Genomic DNA, 22,427 nt, shown 5'->3' with positions numbered 1-22,427 from the left:
GTCACAACGTAATGGTGCGTAACGACAAAGGCGGGGGGACTCAATCAGAGATGGAAAGCTAGAATTTTTGGACAGGTAAAGGGGAGGGGCAACTGGATAAACGTAGATCAAGATCTCGAGACTCACGATAGGCTAATGAGCGTATATAATATATGGCATGCTTCATGCCATTGTGATTGGTCATCAAGGTTGAACACTCTTTGTTCGCCATAATATGCCATAAACCCACCACGGGTCACGTCAGTTCATGGGTCACTGTAGATTCTTCCTTGGCTTCGTCTGTTAAGATCTCGTATTTTCCTTGCTCCCAAGCACTGGGATCTTAGGCGGAGACTACCGTAGTAGAGAATCTTTGGTTACACTACACTTACTAGACTCTATGAATCATGAAACTACATGTACATGTATTTTGGTTTGCCGTGGGCGCCGTGAACTACACAGTGTGACCAAAATCTGTCTTACCACTACAATCCAATTGAAACTGAAACTTAGTTCTCAATGTATATCTAACATTTTTTTAGGCTACCTAGTCCTAAATTTCTTCTTAATTTTTTTTGGGGGGGTGGTTTTTGTTTAAGGCTACATTGATTCCTTGAGGATTTGTTCATGAAGAATTCAATGCACTTTTCCATTTCTTTGCTGGCCATTTTCATCAATTTAATGTTTTCTTTCGAGAAACTTTGTCTCTACATTTTCCAATTCGGGTACTTTTCCACATTTTCCAATTCGGGTACTTTTCCTTTAGAACTTTCCGACCTCTTGGACTGACTTACATTTGGTCACATTGTCTTGCTCAAGCAAGGCCTAATTTGTCAAATATACTGGATCTGTTATTCAATATGATGTTTTGCATTAGCACTGAAGTGTTTTAGCCTATTAGCAGAAAGTACTCAAAATGTACTCATAAGTACTTTTTAAAAAAGTACTTGTACTCAAGTACATTTTACAGGAAAGTACTTTTACTGTACTTAAGTACATTTTTTAGATCGTACTTAAATACCTTTTCAAAAGTACTTTAACAGCTCTGTCGGACGCTCCCAGGGTCCGAGGGGTTTAAAGAGTTAACCGAAGATCAACTCAAGCGAGTCGACTGTACTTGATACCATATTCATGCCATGTGCATGTATCTATTTCATCATTTTAATAATTCAAAAATACATCTCCAGAAAAATCAGTGATATTTTTGGCTGCTCAGATTGTCCGTACCACTGACAATATGGGATTACTCCACTAAGGTGTCATCTCAGGTTCAGAACAAAGGATCATTCCTAATATTTTCCTCAGCCATTACCATTAGAAAACAAATCCAACACAAAGCTCTTATTGCCAGCCATCCCTCCCCCCACAATATTAACTTCTACAGTAATAATAGCAGCATTAAATCGAAGGATCAGTCTACATAGCTTACAACCGCCTAAAATTTCTGACAGAGTTATGAAACTTTATAATTTGGGTCAAAGTCTGCACATGAAACAGGATTTAATAAAACTCTTACTCTTCAGTTTCCAAGCGAGAAGAGGGCTCATTTGCCTGAAAATTGAAAATTTAAAAAACGGGTTGACTGTAAACACACAATACCTTCCAATTTCAGACATTCACTCCATTAGAAACAATGAAACAGTCAAGGAATAGAAAAGGGAAAAAGGGATACACATATACAGCAGGGTCCACTTAAACTAAAACCTGCAGGGCTGCTGGATTTTTTTTTGGTTTAGCCAGATTCACAGTTTTACAGTTTGGAGAGGGCTGCTCAAACGGCGATGATTGTTGAAAAGGTAGAGTCAGGAGTGCTCTGCTTGTAGCAAGTTTCAATTTTTGAATTTTTTTCAAGTCAACCTCTGTCAGCATCTGCAATATGTGCTACACACTGTGTGCCTTGTGTGTACAGAATAGGGAATCTGTGTCACATGCATTGTAAGCCTAATTTGACAAATCCTTACTGGTTATAGTTCCATTTTTAAAAAGTGGAATAATACATGGTATATATATATATAACCATAACAAATCAAAGCAACAACAAAATTATTTCAAAAGTCATTATGATTCATTGTTGTTCAAGAAAATGGGAGCATATGTAAAAAGTAAAGCAAGTACACGAAGGAAAGCTGAAGACCTAATTGGTTTTTTTTCTTTTTTTTTTTTTTACGTGTGCGCATAGGTAAGATTTATGGAAAAAAATTTGGGGAAACAAATATATAACACAAAAAGTTGCAGGCAGAGCTAGAGAAATAAATGTGCATACCTCAACATTTCCGCTGTGGCTTGAAGCAGATTCAGCTCCCTTGTCAAGTGAAGAAATTCCTAATTTTGAAGATGTAGGTTCCGCCCCAGCAGAATGTCGCATGAAATCAAACTTTCCCACTGATGTTGATGAAATTATCTCTTGGAAAGGCAGAATTATTTGAGCAATTCCATCTTTCAAATCATTGGCTGGATGTTGCGATTCTTCCTTTTTGTTTGCCATCAGATCTTGGGTTGGCTGGGCTTTCTCCATTTCAGCTTCCTTCTGCAGTTTCAATTTCTGTTCTCTTGCCTCAAGTAACTTCTGGGCCTCCTTTTTCGCAGCACTATTCTCAACACTAACAGACTGCCCGCCTTTTTTCAAGTCTTCAATCATTTTCTTAGCCCAGTTTGCTCTTCTTTTTTCTTCAAACTCTCTCCTTGCTTTCAGTTCTTTCTCTCGCATTTGCTTAGTCATCTCCTCTTTTTGCCTTTCTGACTTCTCTGCATCATCTATCCTTTTTTGTAAGCTCTCCATTTCCATTCTTTTCTTTTCAGCTTGAAGCACCTCATTCTTATTTACTTTTACTGTCCTTTTGCCATGAGTACTTATCTCGCATGTAATTTCTTTTTTCTCGTCAATCGTTTCTACAGTCCAAGGATTGGTATCTTTTTCCGACTCATCAGTAGAAAGCCTTTTTTCCTGCACAGGTTTGGACAATGACTTTTGAAGTTTGGCAAGTTGAACTTGCATCTACAAATGAGAGAGAAGAAACAGAATCTCATTATCAATATCAACAGTAGCAAACACTTCACTGGAAGCAAAAACAAATTAATCTTAAGTCATCAAATGCACCAACCCTAAAGATAAGTATTAGAAAGGCACTTATTCAGATAAACTAAATGACAATAATCTGACATCGATCTAAATTTTGAGACAGGGACTTCCGAGTTAGAAATTGCCACTTTCAATGAATATTCAAGAAATCCAGAGAGTCACTTGTAATCAATGGCCTACACTTAACCATTGTTGAAAACAACACAGAAACTATAATTCAAAAACAAAAAAATCAAACAAAGTTTTCATCAACAGTTTGCTGCATTAGATAAGTCAATACAATACTATAGGGACTCTATAAAATTATCCACTGACCACTAACCTCAAGAATTTTCTGAACGTTTGGATTGTCAGTTTCCAACTGTTTTAGTTTGTTGAGTGACTCTAGCATATCAGCACACACATCTCTCGTCATGTTAGAAATATCATCATCTTCTTCTTCTTCGTCAGCACTCCCTTCATCTTTGCTAACCTCTCCATTGTCACTTTCCTCTTCTTTCCACACCGATTTCTCAATTTCAGTCTCTTTGAGTCTGAGGACATTATTTAAAGAGTCATAAAGATATATGAGTCAACAGAAGCCTGCTATGACTGGTGACAGTTGAAACACTGAAAAAACTGGGAGAAGTCAAAGGGAATAAAAAAAAAGACAGAAGGGGGTCAGACTATTTACTTTGAGTGAGGAGCACATTGACACAATGGTGGCACTTTTTGCTGAGAGAGAGCGAGACATACAAACAAAAACCACAGAGTGAGAATAACGATTGCGGGTCAAAACATCATACATGCCTTTTCTTTAAGGGGACACACATGTACAAAAACATAACTAGTTCAGTAACATAAGCACAAGAAGGAAAAGGACATAAATGTACTGTTCCTTTCATCAGCTTACCCTTAAGCTATTTGTAAAGGAATGTCTCAGTTTTATCTCTTCCCTGTCTTAAAAATGAAATTACATAAAATGACGATTTTCATGATTTATTCAAATTTTTCAAAAGAGATATTGAAAGATAATGAAATGGTACAATAATGATTTTGGACCATATAATTCAAAGGTGTCAAAAGAACACAGATCTATTACTTATTACATAGCAGTTGACTTAAAGTCATGACTCTATGAAGACACGTCATGTGCTACAAAAACCTTCACAAAACAAATGTAGTTCACCCCCCCCCCCCCTCGAAAAAAAAAATCTATAGGAAACCAAGCAATATATCTGTCTGCCCCGCTCAATATCAGTCGTAAGACGCACTATGCTATTATCAGCTACGAGGCTCGAAAGGCAAAAAAATGACTTTCCATGAAATTTTTGTTTTTTTAGATATATTGAAAGTTTGATGTCTTCTGCTTCATTTATGATCAAATAAACAAATATAATCGACTATAAATATTTTATTTTGATTTATTTCGGAGGTGTGTGTGGTTTGTTGTGAGCTTGGGTGGCGAGATAAAGGAATTTGGACCTTGCTAGGGTGTAGCTGTGAGATTATTTTTAGAACCATTAGACCCCGCGTCCACTGTGGTTTTTCATCACTTGCAGGCCAAGCTCACATGCAAATGAGATTGTTTTTGTCAGTCACTGACTGCCTTTGCCTGACTACGCGATTTTCCTGCATGCAGGCTTTTTCGTCAGCCGTACAGGTGACTAAGAAGCCTCGATTCGACTCATTTAGGAAGGAAATTTTTCATCTTTAAGTACATTTTTGCTTCTTCCTTGCATTTTACATTATCAATAAAGTTGTATCTCATTATAATATGTTGTACAACACTAGATTTGTGCTGAAAAACAGCAAAAAAATGAAATTAAAGCCCTAGACCTAGATTATTTCGTTCTCGGGTAGACCTAGCCAAGGACGTGTCTTGATCTAGATCTACGTTCTCCAATGTTTAGTGCTTCTAATTTTCCGCCAATTTGTACTTTCCCCCAGACCTTGTCTATCGATCCAATACCTGCTGCCTCATTGATACCCCCCCCCCCCCCCCATGTTTCCGACATTTTCATCACCTTCGTTGTAAAAATACTAGATCTAGATCTATGTCGCTTTGCTTTTCTTGAAACAGTATGAAGCTTAATCTACCCTTGGCTGTTGAAAGTTCTGATGGCCAAGTGAACAGCGTGTCTGCGTTTGAAGAATAACCATTATTTTGTGAGCGTGGGTTCGAATACCAATCCCGGCCTTCCTTTTTTTTTCTTTTCTTCTCATCCTCCCAACTTACCAACAATTGTTCCCATAATTATAATTTGTTGCTTTTTTTATTTTTTTAAAGTGGTAAATAAATAAATTGCCTGTGCTGTCTGTTGTTCTCGTAATCATAATAGACTGGGCTAAAAATAGGTTTAGCTGGTCAGACATCGGTGGACACGGATCTTTTCAAGTCGGTTCAAGTCGGTTCTACACCTTGCAAAAACTTAGTACATTAGCCTGGCCTGGAAGTGATCTTATTTTGGTGGACGCGTAGACTTACCTCATGACCACCTTTGCTTCAACCAAAGATTCTCCACTAGTGGAAAATCTTGGCTCCAACGTTTTTCATTCGCAACTATTTTTAGATTTTGACCCCTTTTCGAGTATGAATGGTTTGAAATGTAAACAACTCTGATTGGTAAAACGGAGTAAAAACGGTAACTTCTAGCTCAGTTCAAGCCTGTTTACATAAACAGCTGACTGTGGGCATGCCCTGCTAGCTGCTATCGTCTGTTGATCTTTCAGTTTAACACTTCGATTGACTTTAAAAATGTGCTTTAGAGCTTTTAAAAGATTAATTAACCTTCCTCTAGATCTCTCAGAGCGGGCTCCTTACCAAGGGGCCACAAAGGCGGTCTATGTGCATGTGTGTGTATGTGTGTTGGTGTGTTGGTGTGTTTGTATGTGTGTGTGAGTGTGTGTGTGTGTGTGTGTGTGTGTGTGTGTGTGTTTATTGTGCTATTGCAAACGTATAATCAGGTAGCGTAAACACGGCACGTAAGCTGACTCGCGGCCTTCCGAGCACGTGGTTTCGGCGAAATGGGGGTAATTAAGATCTCTGTTTCTTTGTTCTTTTGCTATAAAGCACCAAATACTGAACACTTTGAAACAGTTCAAATTTTCTTCGTTATAATAGTGTAAGTTGTTTGAATATCCGGGTATTTGGAGCTGGAAAATCGCCGTGGAAAGGGAAGCCCCTTGCGGTCGGAATACGAGGTCCCCCGGTTCAAAATTGACACCCATGCATTCCAATGCTATGCAGAAAGATTGATGATCAAATACCGTCTTTTCATAGGAGGTGAGCTATACAACTTTTAACGTGGTTTCCCGTGGCTATTATTTTCGGCCTTTGACGTTTAGATAGAAAGCCTAGAAAAAAAGGGTATACGTTTTCAAAGATAATTTTTTACACGAAATATGTAAAATACCGGCTAAAAAAAGGTACCAATAGAAAGAACAGTTTTTTTTCTATTGGAATAGAGTCATTGGCTTGGAATTATTTTGCATGAATCCTTCTGTGAAACTACCGGGAGCACTCAGTATACTACAGTATTGAGCAGGCTCGCTCGCCGCGAAGGCTGGTGTGACGCCGGCCAAGACAACGCTCGGTGTTTTAATTGAAATAGCGACAGATCATCGTGTTTGAGGCAATACAATACTGATTTGTAATGATCTCACAGTCTTGAAAAATATTAGGCTTCCTTTCTATGTTATAGTGATTGTACTCTTTTAATGTAGAGATGTTTGGTGCTCTTGATAGACACTCTTTTACTATCTGTCAAACATTGGGTTTCAGCCAGTTAACGACTTCAGCAATATTTCATTATTATGTTTAATTGAAACAGCTGCCATTCTCTTAAACATTGACTAAGAGGTAAAAGTATGGTACCACAATTCTCAGGAGACAAAGGCCTTTCATATGAAACAGATGAATCTGACATACAGCTACTTTGAAAATTTAGTGTCTTGTACCTAGTATAATGCTTAATATTTTGTTGCATTTGACGTGAAGTTCATTCTCGTTAAAATTTTGTTTGTTCCATAATTTTTTTCCTCTGTGAATGAATAGTTTTCTACTTTTGTATGTTACTTTGTAGCAGCATAGCCAAGATAACTGCTAAATTTCAAGTCTCTATCTCAATTCTAAGACCCCCATTGCTATGGAAACGGGTTGCTCAACTTCGGAGGCCATTTTCTCCTTTTCGTGTTTCCTCACCTTGAACAATTAAAAGTTCTGTATTTTCATCAAATAATGTTATATTTACTTCATTCTTGTTTTAAATTGTAGGGAAAAGGTGATAGTTTTTAAAAACAATGTTAACTCAGTTTTGAAAATTCCTTCATATGACTGATATTGACCGGCAGGGACACATATATATACTTCACATATTAACATGTGGAAGTTAGAAAATCACAAAGAAAAAAAATGGGATAACACATTTTTTCAGCTCAAGACCCACCTTGGAGAGTCTAACAAGTTGACAGCAGGCCTGTGTTGCCAAATATTATGTCTAACAAAACAATCCCTTATGGTACATATATTACGCAGGCAAGTCCACAAATGTTAGGATTTTGCAGAATGAAGTGCGAATTCAGGAGAAGAGAGAATACTTTTGAACAAGCAAATAACATAGTAAAGAACCCCACATATGACAAAAACATGCCGGTAAGTGGAGAGAGTCGTTATATACTGTGTGTTTAGAAAGAGACTACTGTATACATAACACAACACTGAACAAAGTTGATACTTTCAAACATAAGACTCTGAGCAAAGGTTTGGGACTAATGTGGCATAAGGACAGAAAAAAAGTTGAAAGTCTAAAATGTTGTTGTCTCCCAACCCTGTTGTGCAGTGCTGAGACCTGGCCAGAGTACCGAAGGCATGTCAAGAAGCTTCATTTCTATATATATGAAATGCCTCAGGAGACTTCTTGAAATCAAAAGGCAGGACAAAATACCACACACCAAAGTTCTCAAAAAAGGGCAAAAGCAAAGAGTCTGTTTTCTAAGCTCAGAAGGGCTCAACTTCGCCAAGCCTGTCATGTCATAAGAATGTCAGATCTCAGAATCCCACAGGCAGTATTCCATTTCTGAACTGTCCTCAGGAAAGTGTAAAGTTGGCGCACCAAAAAAGCACTAGAAGGAAGTACAACATAAATCTTTTAACATGGAAGAGCCTAGCTCCTGACAGACCCAACTGAAGAGCAGTATTCACAGTGGGCAGCAAATCATATGAGGCTTTACAAATAAGAAATGCTGAGGCTAAGAGAGAACCCACAAGGTGTGCACATCGACAAATGGAAATGTACAAAAAGTGGCAAACTTTTCACTGCCAGAATAGGTCTTCTTGGCCATAGCAGAAGCCACAAGTCATCTTAACCTGTAATTCTTCTATTTTGTTTAAGAAATATTCTCCTCTTGCAGATGCATTGGTTATCCTCAGACATTGACGGACAAACTATTATTATTACTGTATTTTCACTGACAAAACGGGTCATGTTCCTTAATGAACTTAATTTCAAGATTAGAAATAGATGATCAGGGAAAGTACACGATAGAAAGGAGACCTGTGCAAAGAGTGTTCATTTAAAGGAGAGCAAGACCTCATACATAAATTTACCAAATCTTTAAGGGGCAAGCAGAGCATAAAATAAGCTTTTAAGCCACTGAAATTAGGGAAAAGTCTACTGGAGACAGGTGACATGTCATCGATAAACCTTGACAAAACTTTTGAAATGAGGTGAATTTGTCCTTTGTTTCTAGTCATGTCTGTATGACCAAACTCCACAAATCTCTTTGAGTTATCATAACAGAAATTTCATATGAAATACCTGTTCTCTGGTGAATCCTGGTGCTCTTTTATTGGATCAGATTCTTGCTCAGAACAACTTTGCGTGGAGCTTTGTCTTTGCAAACTGTTAGCAGCATCTTCCATTTCATGATCAGCCTGTGCTTGAGAGCCCTCACCGACTAAACTCACCAGAATAGAAGAACAATTTTGCACATAAAACATATTGATAAAAAAGAGTCAATTATTAACAATTCATTACAATAACTGATCCAATATACATAAAAAACATTTCGTTTACCCAATACGATACTGGCTAAAATCAAATACTGAACTACTAATAACTATAATATAGAATAGAGTTGTTATATATTTTTTTTAAAGAGATGTGAGGCAGCGTGGTGAAATCAGGCGCTTGTCCAAATAATGAAATTGAAGAAACTGGATTGCAATTTTTATAGAATTTTTGTTTTTAAGTTAAAAACCATTCTTGTCCAATTAAAAACACATTTCTGGGTGGATTTTACTTTAAAATGTTGATTAAAGGCATAAAAAAAAGTAAGTTTTCAGTTTCCACAGTCTATCAAGCTATAAAAATGACCCAACTTTGGAGACCATTTTCTTGTCAGTTCTACCTTTGAAACCAGGCGACCCCACCTTTGTTCAATCTCTAATATCTTGACTTCTACTAAAGATAGATGGGAATTTTTTCCCCCCGATAGCATGACAACCGAACAGCCTTTAAGATACTAACAACTCCACATGCCCCAAAATTGACGAGCACCTGATTCCACCACGTCATGACACAAATCATTATGACTACGAGGAAAAAAAAACATGACCGTAGAAAGTTTTCTAAAATGTTTATTTACCTACTGTGCAAAAGTTCAAATTTTCTTATTGTACATTGTCATATGCATATGAAAATGTTAGATTATCTTACAGTGCTCTTCCCCAATTTTTTTGACAAGAGAAGCTACTGTGATAAAAAGTATAAGTTGTTTTTAGAGTCATCACTTCGAATGTAGAATGTCGGAACCCCCCCCCCCCCCATCCAAGTGAGAGCATCTAAGAATGAATTGTGAGCTTGGGGAAGCCTTGTGTATGGCACAAAAAAGTGTAAAATATGTGAACAGGGTAAACTCGCAAGCTGGATGAACTCAGATTATAAATGTGTCAGCATAAACGTATCATATAAAAGCTGCATTATTAAACAATCGTAAGCCTTCACCTTCTGTCTTGATGCTACTGCGAATAGCAAGAGGATGGTTATTGATTGTGAACTCAGAGAAGCACTCCAGGACAGCTTCTAGCCAGCTTGCATCTGCATAGCACACACGGACAGGCCTGCAATTCAGAAAACACAAAAACAAAAAACCCCAAATCAATTAACTAAAAACTAATAGCTGTTTTGATTTTGTAAGTATTTCACTTTCATGGCACTTGAAACACAATATAGTCATATATGAGTGGCGAAGATTAGAGATGTTACAAGAGAGTAACAAACACAAGAAAGAACAGAAGGAGGAGAGATAGCGATAACAGATGTTAGATAGGAAAGAAGGAGCAGACCACACCAGAGCACCCATCAATCACCCACAAACTAAAAACTGCATAGCTGACAAGAAAACCCTAGTCAGTATCTCATACAGTAGCTGCATTTAGAGTAATGTTTCAAACGTAAATTTTCCCTTGAAATGACTTGTAGTTATTTATGTTTCCAACGGATGTATTGAATACATTAACAGGGAACCCCCCCCCCATTCAGTTGTGAATAGAAGCCATAATATTTATTCATCGAGATGAGATCTGGACACGGTGTCACTTTTCGCCCGATTCTGTTACCTTTAGTTAGCGTGACTCAGCAGCCGCCAAAGCTCCCCTGCTCAGGGTCATGGGGTTAATGAGCCTTGAAATGAATTTGCCGGTGTCGGTTAAGCAGTTCGCATTTTTGTCTACGTTTGAAACGATATAACTTCTTCCCCATTTCTCACAGCAAACCATTACGCGTATGTTCTAAAAGCTCAACGTATTGAGATTCATTCTGCGTTAGAATGGTTAATTTCAGTGCCTTAGTTTTTGTTCTAGATAAGAGTTTGTAGAGTACCCAATTTGTCCTATTTTAGTTACATACTTATGAATAAATCGTTGTCCATCTCACAAAAGGGCGTAAGGGCATTTTTGGCATTTTTCAGGAGAGCGTTCTAAAGTTTTGGACACTTTTAAGTTCTTGCTGTGGCGTAACTGTTTGCTTTTTCATTAAAATTTTTGGCAAGATATTAGTGCAACCACAGATTTATCATTCCCTATAATGGTTATGAATATTGCGTCATTAGTGTTTAAAGAAATGGTCTAAAATAGCTGATACGCCTGTTTGTGAGAACATAATTATGTCCGTAAAGACACAAGATTGACAATACGGAACATCGTTTGGTAATAAAATATAAAAGAAAAGGGTTGTTTTCTTGATTATTGAACAGGTTTATCAACTCAATATGCCAAATTGATCTATTTTCGGGAGGGAAAAGCAACGAGGAAAAGAAAATGAAACAGATTTGGGGTCTCCACGATATGAAAAGTAAATAACTTAAAGAGTTAAGCTTTCTACTTGTCTTCAAGGTATTATAAGAATTTGCACAACACAATGAGTATAAAATGACTAGTACTGCACAGATCCTTTCATTCAGGACTGTGCACCATCCTTAGACAACAACAATATTAGTAGAAAGATAAATTCTGAGCATGTGTAATGAATTTGTGTAATACCTTATAAACGTTTTAGCCCATAATACTCTGTTTATCAATGAAATATAGTGCAAGTGTTTGTTAAGAAAGATTAAAATGATCTGGAAAGGCACTTCAATGCGAAAACACAGTGCAAGTGGTAACCTGTCATAAGATAGATGTGGCAGAATTAGAAGAACATTGTGTGTTCCTCCAGTCTGATGAAAAGTGTACTTGGCTATAGGGAGTTTTTTAGGCTGTTCAATGGAACGTCTTAATTTGACTTGATTTTTCTGGGGCTAAAGGGGGGGGGGGGGGGGGGGGGGGGGGGGGCTACACCCCCAAAGTCAAAATTCGGCTCAGAATCATGGAATTTGAGTTGTAGGCATTTTTAGCTTCCTCAGCCTCTCCTACAACTATTTCATCGCATAAGAACCCCCCAAAACGGTATTTTTTCCCGTACCGGGCATGTTTGAAACCGCCATTTCCTCATAAAGTCAGTATTTTATTTTTCTTTATCGGCCGTTTTCTCAAAACGCGACTTTTCTCTATACTTTTTTGAATAACTCCACCATTTTTCATTCAATCTTCATGAAATTTTCACAGAATGAAGAGAAGAGGTAATGCTAAAGATTTGTCTGTTGAATTTTTGATATATGGAATAGATTTTTGTTGGTGGTGTCTGGAGTGTGAATTTTCACGGATTTTTCGCAAACTTGAGTGCTACCTCAGGAAAAAATTCATTAAAAATTTTCTAATTCGTTTAGGAAAAAAACAACAGACAAATTTTTAGATCTAATGTTTGTGAACACGCATGCAAAAAATCAATCAATTTCCATGAGCGATAAGTGCGGTATTCATTACGTTAGACATGTCAATAAAATTCAATATGGCGGCGTATCCATGGAAACGAAACTTTTTTCTCAAATTTGATTGCGGATTTTAAGACTCCTTACTATGCTTGTTATATGTGTGAAATTTGGTAAAATTTGGTCCGGTAATAAGCGAGATAGCCTCCAGGTGTAGCCCCCCCCCCCTTAAAGATCACTGTTTGGTACTGTGGGTTTGTAGGAAATAAATAGTTATTGAATAGTTATTGAATAGTCTCTGTTGAGTCTGTTCCATAATATCACTTCAGTTTATGATTATATTGCAGCTGAAAGGATCTTCTTTAAGTTTTCTCACTTTGGCTTTTCCGTGGATGCGATTGTTCCGCCTTTGTTTTGTCTCCTCTTCAGTTCAGGCTTGAGTGCAAGTCCTTTTAACTCGAAACTGACCCACAGCAGTAATATGAGTCAACAGCGGGGAACCTCGCAATATGAGCATTAATAAGGGTTGGAAGTTTTTCATCTCTTTCTTCAACAGTTGCTGGGCACCATCATCCTCTTTTTTCTACTTCAATAGTTTCAGCTAATGTTGTCTTACAGACGGCGATGCTCCATCGACTGTCAAGTAATATGTATTGGTCTTCTGTCCGCAAGAACAGCTCGTCCCTTTCATAGATTCAGAGCAGTCAATGTGACCAACAACGAACTCACGTTGTATATAATGGTCTCCAAGTTTGCAATATTGCTGGAACATTTCCTCGTGTGTTTCATTCGCAATAGTGTGACAGCTTCGACCATATTTCTCATACCTGTCTCAAATCCTGTGCGCACCAAAATGTATTTCAGTTATAGGGCTAAGGAACTCCTCTCCAAAATGTCCTTTGTGGTTAGCTCCTTTATACTTATTGGACTGTGGACCTTTCTGAGCAGTCACTTCCTTGACAGCACCTTCTGTCATGAAATTTTCAGGTTGAGTACAATATCCAACGACAACAGAGTTATTCTCTTTTGGCTTTATCCGTTTTCTACTCACAATGCTATGTGCCTTTTTTTTTTAAAGACTACCATGAACCTGTTTCTTCCACAAAGTAACTGTATGTATAGCACAGGAGCAATACACACCCTCAACAAACTGCAAATATGTCCTTCTTGCAAGACACAGAAACCAGGTTTGAAAGACGGGTCAGCAAATAAATCGTCAACATAATCAGAACTTTCTGCAATACCATATCTTTGGGGACTCATGGACCTTTTACTTGTAGAAAATATTTTAAAAAGTGAATGTTTATAAGCTTACAAATGAGTTAAGATACTTTCACTTTTTGGGTATATGAACATCAAACGCTGAAAGCAAGGATGAAATTTAAAGCACAGGCACCAAAAACAACACGTGTCTACTTGAACTAATGGTAAGGAAGCATATAAAAGTTCCTCAATGATGCAGCGAGAAAGAATTGCAAGATTACTAAACATGAAATGAGATGCATCCCCCTCATTTGCAAATGGTTATACTTTTATAGAAACGAAAATAAAAGCTTGAAAAGCCTGGTGCTGATTCAGCGTCACTGGAAAGCTAGAAATTATTCTTATAATACAATCACGAGAAGCCATCCCTGTTATTCGGTCAACTTACAAAACCTAGATCTAGCGTTTTAAGAAAAATAAGGAGTAATTTATGGAGTGTAACTGATGGTAGTGATAGACTACAGTTCTTGTATTACATTGTTGTAGATGTATTCTGGCACTAAAATCGGTTTGCACCTTTTCATTGAGAGACATCAGGGTAATTTTGATAAACTTTAGAGAAAATATGCGAATATTCCCGATTATTTTAGACACATAAAGTTGTATTTGGAGGAATTACTTCATAGCAAATTGTGTGCCAGATGCATAAAGTTGCAAAATTACAGCATTCTATTATACGCGCAGATACCATCTTTTCTGAGTATCTGCACCATTGTTATGGTGTTCATGTTCCGAAAGTTCGATAGTTTTTGTTGTGCTTTTTTAAAATATTGATTCTTTTTCATTCACACTTGTACAAATTTTTTTACAATTTAGCATTGCCGACTTCAGCGCGTTTAACAAAATAACCAAACAAGTTACAATGTCCGTTGTTTTTTGAGTCTCAAGAGCAGAAATACGTGCTTTGGGTGCATTAAATGATAATTACCTGATATACAAGGATACACCTAAAATTGTATGTTGAAAAGTATCAAAAATTAAGTCAGCCCAGACAGAGCAGTGACAGGGAGCTGACCCCCATGACAACGACGTGATAAGGCGCTCGGCGGGGGACCCCCCTGCCACAACTAAAATTCCACTGCCGGTGCGCCATGTAAAGCAATACTAGGACAAATGAAAGTTCTCAAAATTCAGAAAACAATATTACTGCACCATATGACTTTTACTTCAAATCAAAATAAAATAAATCAGACAATACCCTTGCCTTTCTAACCCCCCCCCCCCCCCTCCACACACACAAAAATCATAAACAGGCAAAGTCAGCATAAGGATACACACCCTTTGAAAGCAGGTTTCACGCCTGAGTCCTCAATACAGTTTTTCATATCAATGAAAGGAATAAATGGAAAGAGTGTCTTCAGGGACAAAGGATGAGCATCAATGGGAACCTGGTCCACCTCAAAATATGTCTTGGAAGGTGTTGCTGTACCCCTCACTGGCTCTGAGAAAGAAAACAAGAATACAAAATTATCGTGTGACCACGGAAAATGAACGCTCAATTGAAGAAACTGAACCCATAAGGAGAAACTGAACCAATAAGAAGTCTTCACGAAGTAAAAAAAAAAAGTTGTTCCTCGGCATCGACATTAAAGCGGTGTCTGTGGTGTATTGATTACGTGCTTCACCCTCACACGCTGAAGATCCGAGTTCGATTTGCGTGTGGGGAGAATTTCTATTGAGTAAGATGTATCCCTCTCAGCCTGGGTTGCAGGGTCAAAGCCTGCCTCCTGAATGACCTAAATTGTGTAGATGGAGGGCGCAAAAACATCTACATTTACATTGGACATATACGGATTTAAAAAAAAAAAGATTATTCTACATCTGCTCACAACCATTAACCTCAGGGTGAATTTAAGTTTGATAATAGGCATCCCTCCACTTCGACACTTCTACAGTTGCAAGTTAATTTACTTTAAACAAATAATTAATGTGGGTGGTTGGCGGGTGCTCTGGTGTAGTTTTCTTCTTTTTTCCGATCAAACATCTATCGTCCTTATCTGCCCTTCTTCTTTTTTATTTTTGTTACTCTCTTGAAAAACCTCTAATCTTCTGGAGTTCATATGACCTTATGCAGTTGCGAGCGCCGTAAAACCTCTACCAAAACAACAAAATAATTAATACACCTATAAGTTGTATACAAAACAAAAGCAGGTCAATCAGGGCTCAAGTGCCAATTTTGTATTTCTTTTGGTTCAATAAAATTTTATTCTTTTTCTATACATATATTAAAGTGGTTGACTTATCTATCAAAGAGTAAAAAACGATATGCGAGGTATCGTGGTGAAATCAGGCACTTGTCAAAATAATGAAATAAATATCAGCATTTTTTCAGATGGCTTTGCAATATTTATCAACTTTTTCTTTTTAGGCTGAACACTTTTTATCTTCATCTAAAAACACATTTCTGTGTTGATTTTTCTGAAAAATCTTTGTTAAAGGCACAAAAACTGTATGTTTTCAGCAACTCTCAAGCTTTGAAAGTCATCAAACTTTGGCATTCATTTACTTGCTAATGTTTCTTGACTTTTATTCAAGTTACAGGGGTATTTTTTTCATCAAAAGATAGACAAATAGACCATACGAATCACTCCACATGCCGAAAAATTGATGAGTGTCTGATTCCACCACGTCCTGACACATTTTTAAGGTTGGGACATAATGTTGGCAGAAAAGCCTGTCCAATCACTCTGTCATTTAAAGTGTGAGTATTGCAATACTGTGAAACTCCAAAATCATGAGAAATTGATAGGATTTTAGGATATTTTTTGTTTTAACACTCACAGCACCAGGAAGGCTGAGAAGGCATTTTTTAAAGCTTCAATTGGTGTTTTTCAAAGATTTCCGAAAGGTGCATTTGGACTAAAGACTCGCACTATCCATGGATGTAATAGATGGTGGCTGACTGGGGATGTTGTGTTCATATATTATAACACTGTGGGTCCATTCGTTGGAGTGCTTTTTTTGCTTCGGGAAAACTGAGGTCACACGACATGTCTGTTTTTGTAATTTCTTGGAAATAGACGAACTACGGTCAAGCTCTATCATATTTGGTACGTTTTCGCGTCAACATTTGAGCAGGAGTACGAATATGACATCAGGTTTTAACCATTTGAACAAAAAATGTGTTCCAAAAAAATTACCCTTGCTGAACTTGCCCCAGTGCATGGGACTTGACTCAAGACATATTTTTATGGGCACTGTAAAGCAAACTAGATGAATGGACATCAACTCCGTTCAAGGTGCGAGTGCAGGATTTCGATTTGAACATTGCAGGTGAGACATAATAAATATAAGAAATTATATACATTAAATTGATCCGCCATATGGACTAAAGACAGAAGGTCTAAATGCTCAGTAACAGCACAATTAGCAAAAGTATACAGTATAAAATATTTATGAACACTGTATTCAGGAGATTTCAATGTTTTAAAAATTGCAAATATACCTTGTACTTCAATATGTGAGCCTACAAATTGTTTAACAGTAAATCAAGGTTTAAGTTTTAATCTTTCTGTCAACTTTAGAGTAATAATCAATGAGATCAAGTGGAACTGATGAAGCCACAGGAAATTGTTTTTTTCAGTTGATAAAAACAAACATCTAAGTTTTCCTTTCAGTTACAAATATCTGTAATTGTAGAATATAATGTTCGAGAATTTCAAGCGCTCAAGAGGAAACACATTATTGGGAAATCACTATTGTAGATATATATTTAGTCTGCTTAACCCAAAGGTAAATGTGTGGCGACAAGTTTCAAAACAAGTAAATGAAATCAAGGAATTCTTCAGACAACGTCAGCTGTTCATGTGACAAGTTTTTTCAGCAAGAAATTCTCAAGGAATTATTCAGCTATGAGCTATTGCACAGAGAAGCACAATGCAATTAAAAAATAAGTTTCTCACAACATGTTTACGAGCTTACCGTCCCCGGAACCAATCAGTTTCAGCAACTTGCCATGTCTATCCAACCGTAAGACTAAAGTTCCTAAGACAGCAAAAAAAGAAGTAAAATGGAAGTGGTAAAAATTGATTTTTTTTTTGGTCAGTAGATGAAACCCAGTCAAGCTTTATACTGTTCCAAAATATATTCAATTTTTAGAAGAGATAAGTCAGTGAATTAGAAATTAAATCTTCAGAATTTTTACAATTCAAAGGTCTATGTTCATGTGTACACAACAAATATAATAACAAAAAGTGTCAATTTCTTTTCCTTCAGTTTAGAAAATCCAGGCTAAGAAATGAATGCAGATGCAGTTCATAACACTTTACTTTTACCTTTTCAGCCTCTGCTGCAATTAAGCATTGAGGGGAGATGAAGTTTTTTATGGAAGGCCACTGTGTGGCTCTTTCAGTTGGGATGTTGTAATTTCAGAGTTCTCTTGACTGCTTCAATCCATTTTCCTTTATAGCCAGAGTACTTGGGGATATAGGTTCTCGAGGCTGGCTGGCGAGGTGACATTCGTAACAGGTGGCCAAATCATTTTATTCTGTTTTTCTACGAAATGCAGGCAGGATTCTGTGCAAATAGTCGCTCTTACTTCTCCATTTCTCTGCCTGACTCTTCTTGTGATGTTAAAGGTTTTGCAGAGACATTTCATCTTGCATGCAGTGATTTTGCTTTCATGGGTTTTGCTTACTGTTATGGTCCAGATCTCGTACTTCACTGGTACCACAATGTAGGTATAAATATTGAAGTGATAAGCTGTCTCTTTGTGTCGATGGAGATGTTTGTTTGAGATAGAAGGGGTGCATGCTGATATGTAATGGTGTTAGTTTTTTTAGTTCTATATATTATAAAAAGGAGGGAAGATAAAACACATCCCTGTCGTACTCATGATAATAGTTCAGTTTTAAAACAAGAATTTAAAAAAATATTCCAGTATATTGCAGTACTTTTGAAAGAAAAACAACTGATCCAAGGCCAAAAGCTGATGCGACTTTAGTGGGGCTGCAAAATCATTTAAAACAAACAAAAAGTAGGCCATCTGACATAGAAGAAACTGGGAACTGTTTTAAGACACATATAAATGAGACATTTTTCAAAAACATTCACCTTTCTATTGAGTTCACACATTTTTAATGAGATATATGTGGTGTCTGAAGGTCTACACTTGGCTGCCTTTGAGAGAGCACAAAGGAAGCTTACTTTGAAGTGTTAAAGCAGAAGAGTCTGACAAAGTATTTACCCCATGTTTGATTTTAACAATGAAAGAAGGTTAAAGAGCACTCTGAACTTGGGATCAGTTTCAGAAATACATTTACGATTTTAAAAAATATAAAAAATCCCATATGAAACTTAAAGCAAGACTAACTTTGACATGGATCTGGTAAAAGTGAGACTGTGACTCTATCTTCACTGCATCTTACCCACGTAGTCTCTTCCTTTTGGTATTTGCACGGAAATGGTAAGTTCAATCCGTTTTTCCACTAGTTTAACTAGACATAGTCTTCGAATAAATGCTTGGATTGGTAGGGCTCGCAGGAAACAAATCTCTCCATAGCTGAAATGAAACAGAAGGGAGACAATATCACAAACTGTTCTTGGTGTTAAAAAAAATTCACCAGCTGCCATGCCCCTATAAATGTTTTAGTTTTAGAATCAGACAAGTTATTTGTTTCTTTGCCTTGTTCTCTTTTGTAAAGCATGCCATATTAATCAATGTGCCAAGAAGCAGGAATAAAAATCTTCTGTTTAGTCCATTTCTACACCACAAAAGTAAAGCCACAGCCACAAAGTCAACCAATAATTGCAGTCTTGTCTAATATAATTTTGTGAAAAGTTTTAAAGAATTACCAGCTTCACCAAATCATACAAACATCAGAACAGATGGTGAGAACTCTTAACGGCAAAAGAATAAAAGTGAAAGACTTTGTAAAAAAAGAATAGGTTGAAAATAGAGAGTCATGTTTTTTTGATGGAGGGCGTTCACATTTCTGAACCAAAATAATACTACATATATTTACCCTTTTTTCTTTTTGAACTTCCCTGCTTGTCTTCTGAAGTAAAAAGAGAGGCTTGGTTGTGATCTTATGAGATTTTGCATGCCGCTCTCAGCTAAATCAGCTATTTCCACGGGACCAAAACGTAATGTGAAAGTCTTTTCTGTTGAAATTTGAAGAGAAAAGGAAAAGCCATTACCCTTTGGTTATCTTACAAAACGTCTCTAGCTAAAAAACACCAAACAAAAAACTTCATTTTTACTTACAAACCAATTAGCTGAAAAGAAAAAAACCCAAAGACAAGTAAAACAATAGGCATCTAAATAAAGGTTGATACAATTAAAGGCTACAAAATGGAACAGAGATAGAACATTTCAATTGGGGCTAAAACCCTTGAGAAATCAGAACATTGAAGAGATGCACCTCATCATCATCTTACTGAAGAACTTAAGACACTTTTTAAAAAAGAGGAAATTCTCAGCTTAGTTGAAATTCGAAAAAGAGAGTTAACTTCCATTGTCAACAACCAAGATCTCTTAAAAGGAAAGGACAAAACAGATTTATTTGATTAAAAACATAAAACATCAACAAAACAAAGGGTTCAAAGAACAAACAAAAATAAATAACAGGTCAAATACAACTGGCTTTACTTTGAAGGATCTGCTCCTTGAAAAAAAAAAAAAAGCTAAATGGTTCAAATGTGCGTATTACAACTAAGAAGAAGAGAGCAAGTGGCAAGAAACTAATCAAACAGCGTAAAAATATCTCCATTTTTTTTAATTGAAAGAAATCACATACCTTCCGTCTTTGGTTGTGCACATTGTCTGATATCTTCAAACATTTCTTCAGCCAGGATGGTATCAATAGCTTTCGACTCCTCCTCTGTTATCGTTACCATGATATCATCAACAATTTCTTGTTCCTCAACAGACTTGTTCTCTTTGTCTGCACACTTCTGGTCCTCCACTGCAGCAAACACATTTCTACCACTATCACTTGATGATTTATTTTGTTTTGGACTAGCTTTTGAGTCTGAGTGAATCTTTCTAACCTTTGGAGAACTGGATGAAACATTTTCCACTGGCTTTCTTTTAATGCCCAAATCCTCAGATGAGTAATGAATTTTTTCTTTCACGACACTGTACTCTGCTTTAAAACTATCAATGCTTGTAATGGCATTTGCAATGTCGCCTAAAGTAGAAACATCAACATTACTTCCTTGCTTTTCTACAGTCCTCGTGGATTCTACATTTGCTTTCTTGGACACTAGTTTTTTTTTGGTGTCCGAATCAGCAGACTTAACACCTCGCTGACCAGAATTCTTGGATCCTACTGTTGGAGACGCTTCCTGTGGTACTGGTACTGTATGAGATTCATGTTTTACAGAAGACTTCTCGACTTTCTGGACTGCAGGTTCTTTGTTCTTGTCATTTCCTTTTTGAGTGCTCTCAGGGTTGGCTTCTTTCAATGTCTCCCAAAACTCATCACCCTCAAATTCTTCCACATCACCCTCCAGTTCTAGTTCTTCACATGAATCCGACATAGCTATTTTGAATGTTAGACTGAGGAAGAGAGAAAACAACAAAAACAAAAAAACAAAACAATTGAAAGTTAAAATGGGAAATATTTCTGTATAATGTTGGCTTACAAAATGCAGGGCAACAGACAATAGTAGTAAGTAGCACTATCACTGAACCTGTACCAAGAAGTAAGACTTCTAGTGCTACCCTCTCATTACCAAGATTCTTTATTTCTAATTTTCTCCATTCAGTATTTTTGATACCGACCTTTCCAGTCAAGAGAAAGTTGTGACACACTGCCAGACATGTTGGTACTGACAAGCTTGTGGTGCCATCCACTGGGATTTTCATGGCAACAATTAAAACTGGCCATAATATTATCATTATCATACCAGAAGAAGAAGCAAGCTTCATATAAATTTATATATAAGAGGATGGCGAGATCATTGATTTTCACTAGAGGTCCACTGGCTGCTGCTCAGTGTACAAGAATGCCAAAGGAATGAACAGGAAAATGTGGACTATTGGAGTGGGTCAACTGGCTCACATTACAAAAATATAATATATACCGGGTAATTACAATCAGTTCAGCATATATATGTGCAAGCGCAAGCATGACATATCACGCCTGTATACGACTATGCCATGCAGTTATTTTGAACTTTTATCTCACCATCACAGACTATAAAAGTTATTGCAGTGAGGTCCTCCTTCAGTATCACACATCACTAAACACTGATTTGAAAAGATAAAAGTTAGGTACAGTAGTCTTTGCCTAAGATCCCACCGTTTACGATCCCAGTTCGTTTAAGATCCCCTTGTTTTAAGAAAACAAAATTTTTACTATACAAAAGTTACCCCTAAGATCCCGCCCTGATTCACTCTGAAGGTCTACATTCGGCTAAGGTCCCGCATTTCTGATCATAATTTGCAGAACAAAAACCTGGGCGGGCACAGCTGATCAACCAAGAGTGAAAAGTTGAGATCAATAAACTGTCCGTCTCGTCAAAAATCAGCCACTATCATGAATGTGATCACATATATGTTGTAAAACTCAATGAAGCGATACAATGTTTGCCCCAGATGGGATCACACCGCGGTGTGAACTGACCAACACGCAACTTGTTTTCCCCACACATTGCACTCACACCTAAGCTCTCCACCTAAACTTACATCAAACGTTGGGTGGGTAGGGCCTGTATGTTCGCTCCAGGCAGGATCACATCGAACTGTGAACTCTTCCCTGACCATTGCAGCAGTTGTCTCTACTCCCAAATTTGCGAGACAGACTGAATTTTAACTGGTGTGTTCACAATTGGTGTGTTACGACAAAGCGGTTGGGGGGGGGGGGGGGGGGGT

General features: G+C 37.2%; 1 protein-coding gene across 1 annotated transcript in view; it reads right to left on the bottom strand.

Moving 5' to 3' along the window:
- Positions 1–22,427, bottom strand: part of LOC101854727 — a 46,010-nt gene that overhangs the window by 5,460 nt on the left and 18,123 nt on the right. Inside the window, exons 2-11 of the mRNA XM_005101140.3 lie at positions 20,347–21,110; positions 19,573–19,711; positions 18,976–19,109; positions 17,531–17,593; positions 14,888–15,050; positions 10,045–10,160; positions 8,857–8,995; positions 3,381–3,591; positions 2,243–2,974; positions 1,496–1,530 (exon numbers count right to left, since the gene is read on the bottom strand). Coding sequence (XP_005101197.1) covers positions 1,496–1,530; positions 2,243–2,974; positions 3,381–3,591; positions 8,857–8,995; positions 10,045–10,160; positions 14,888–15,050; positions 17,531–17,593; positions 18,976–19,109; positions 19,573–19,711; positions 20,347–21,091 — 2,477 coding nt within the window. The 5' untranslated portion in view covers positions 21,092–21,110. The remainder of the gene's footprint in view (positions 1–1,495; positions 1,531–2,242; positions 2,975–3,380; positions 3,592–8,856; positions 8,996–10,044; positions 10,161–14,887; positions 15,051–17,530; positions 17,594–18,975; positions 19,110–19,572; positions 19,712–20,346; positions 21,111–22,427) is intronic.

The sequence above is a fragment of the Aplysia californica genome, unplaced genomic scaffold, assembly GCF_000002075.1.
Source record: "Aplysia californica isolate F4 #8 unplaced genomic scaffold, AplCal3.0 scaffold00271, whole genome shotgun sequence".
Taxonomy (NCBI): Eukaryota; Metazoa; Mollusca; class Gastropoda; order Aplysiida; family Aplysiidae; genus Aplysia; species Aplysia californica.
This window is presented reverse-complemented; position numbering and strand designations above follow the sequence as displayed.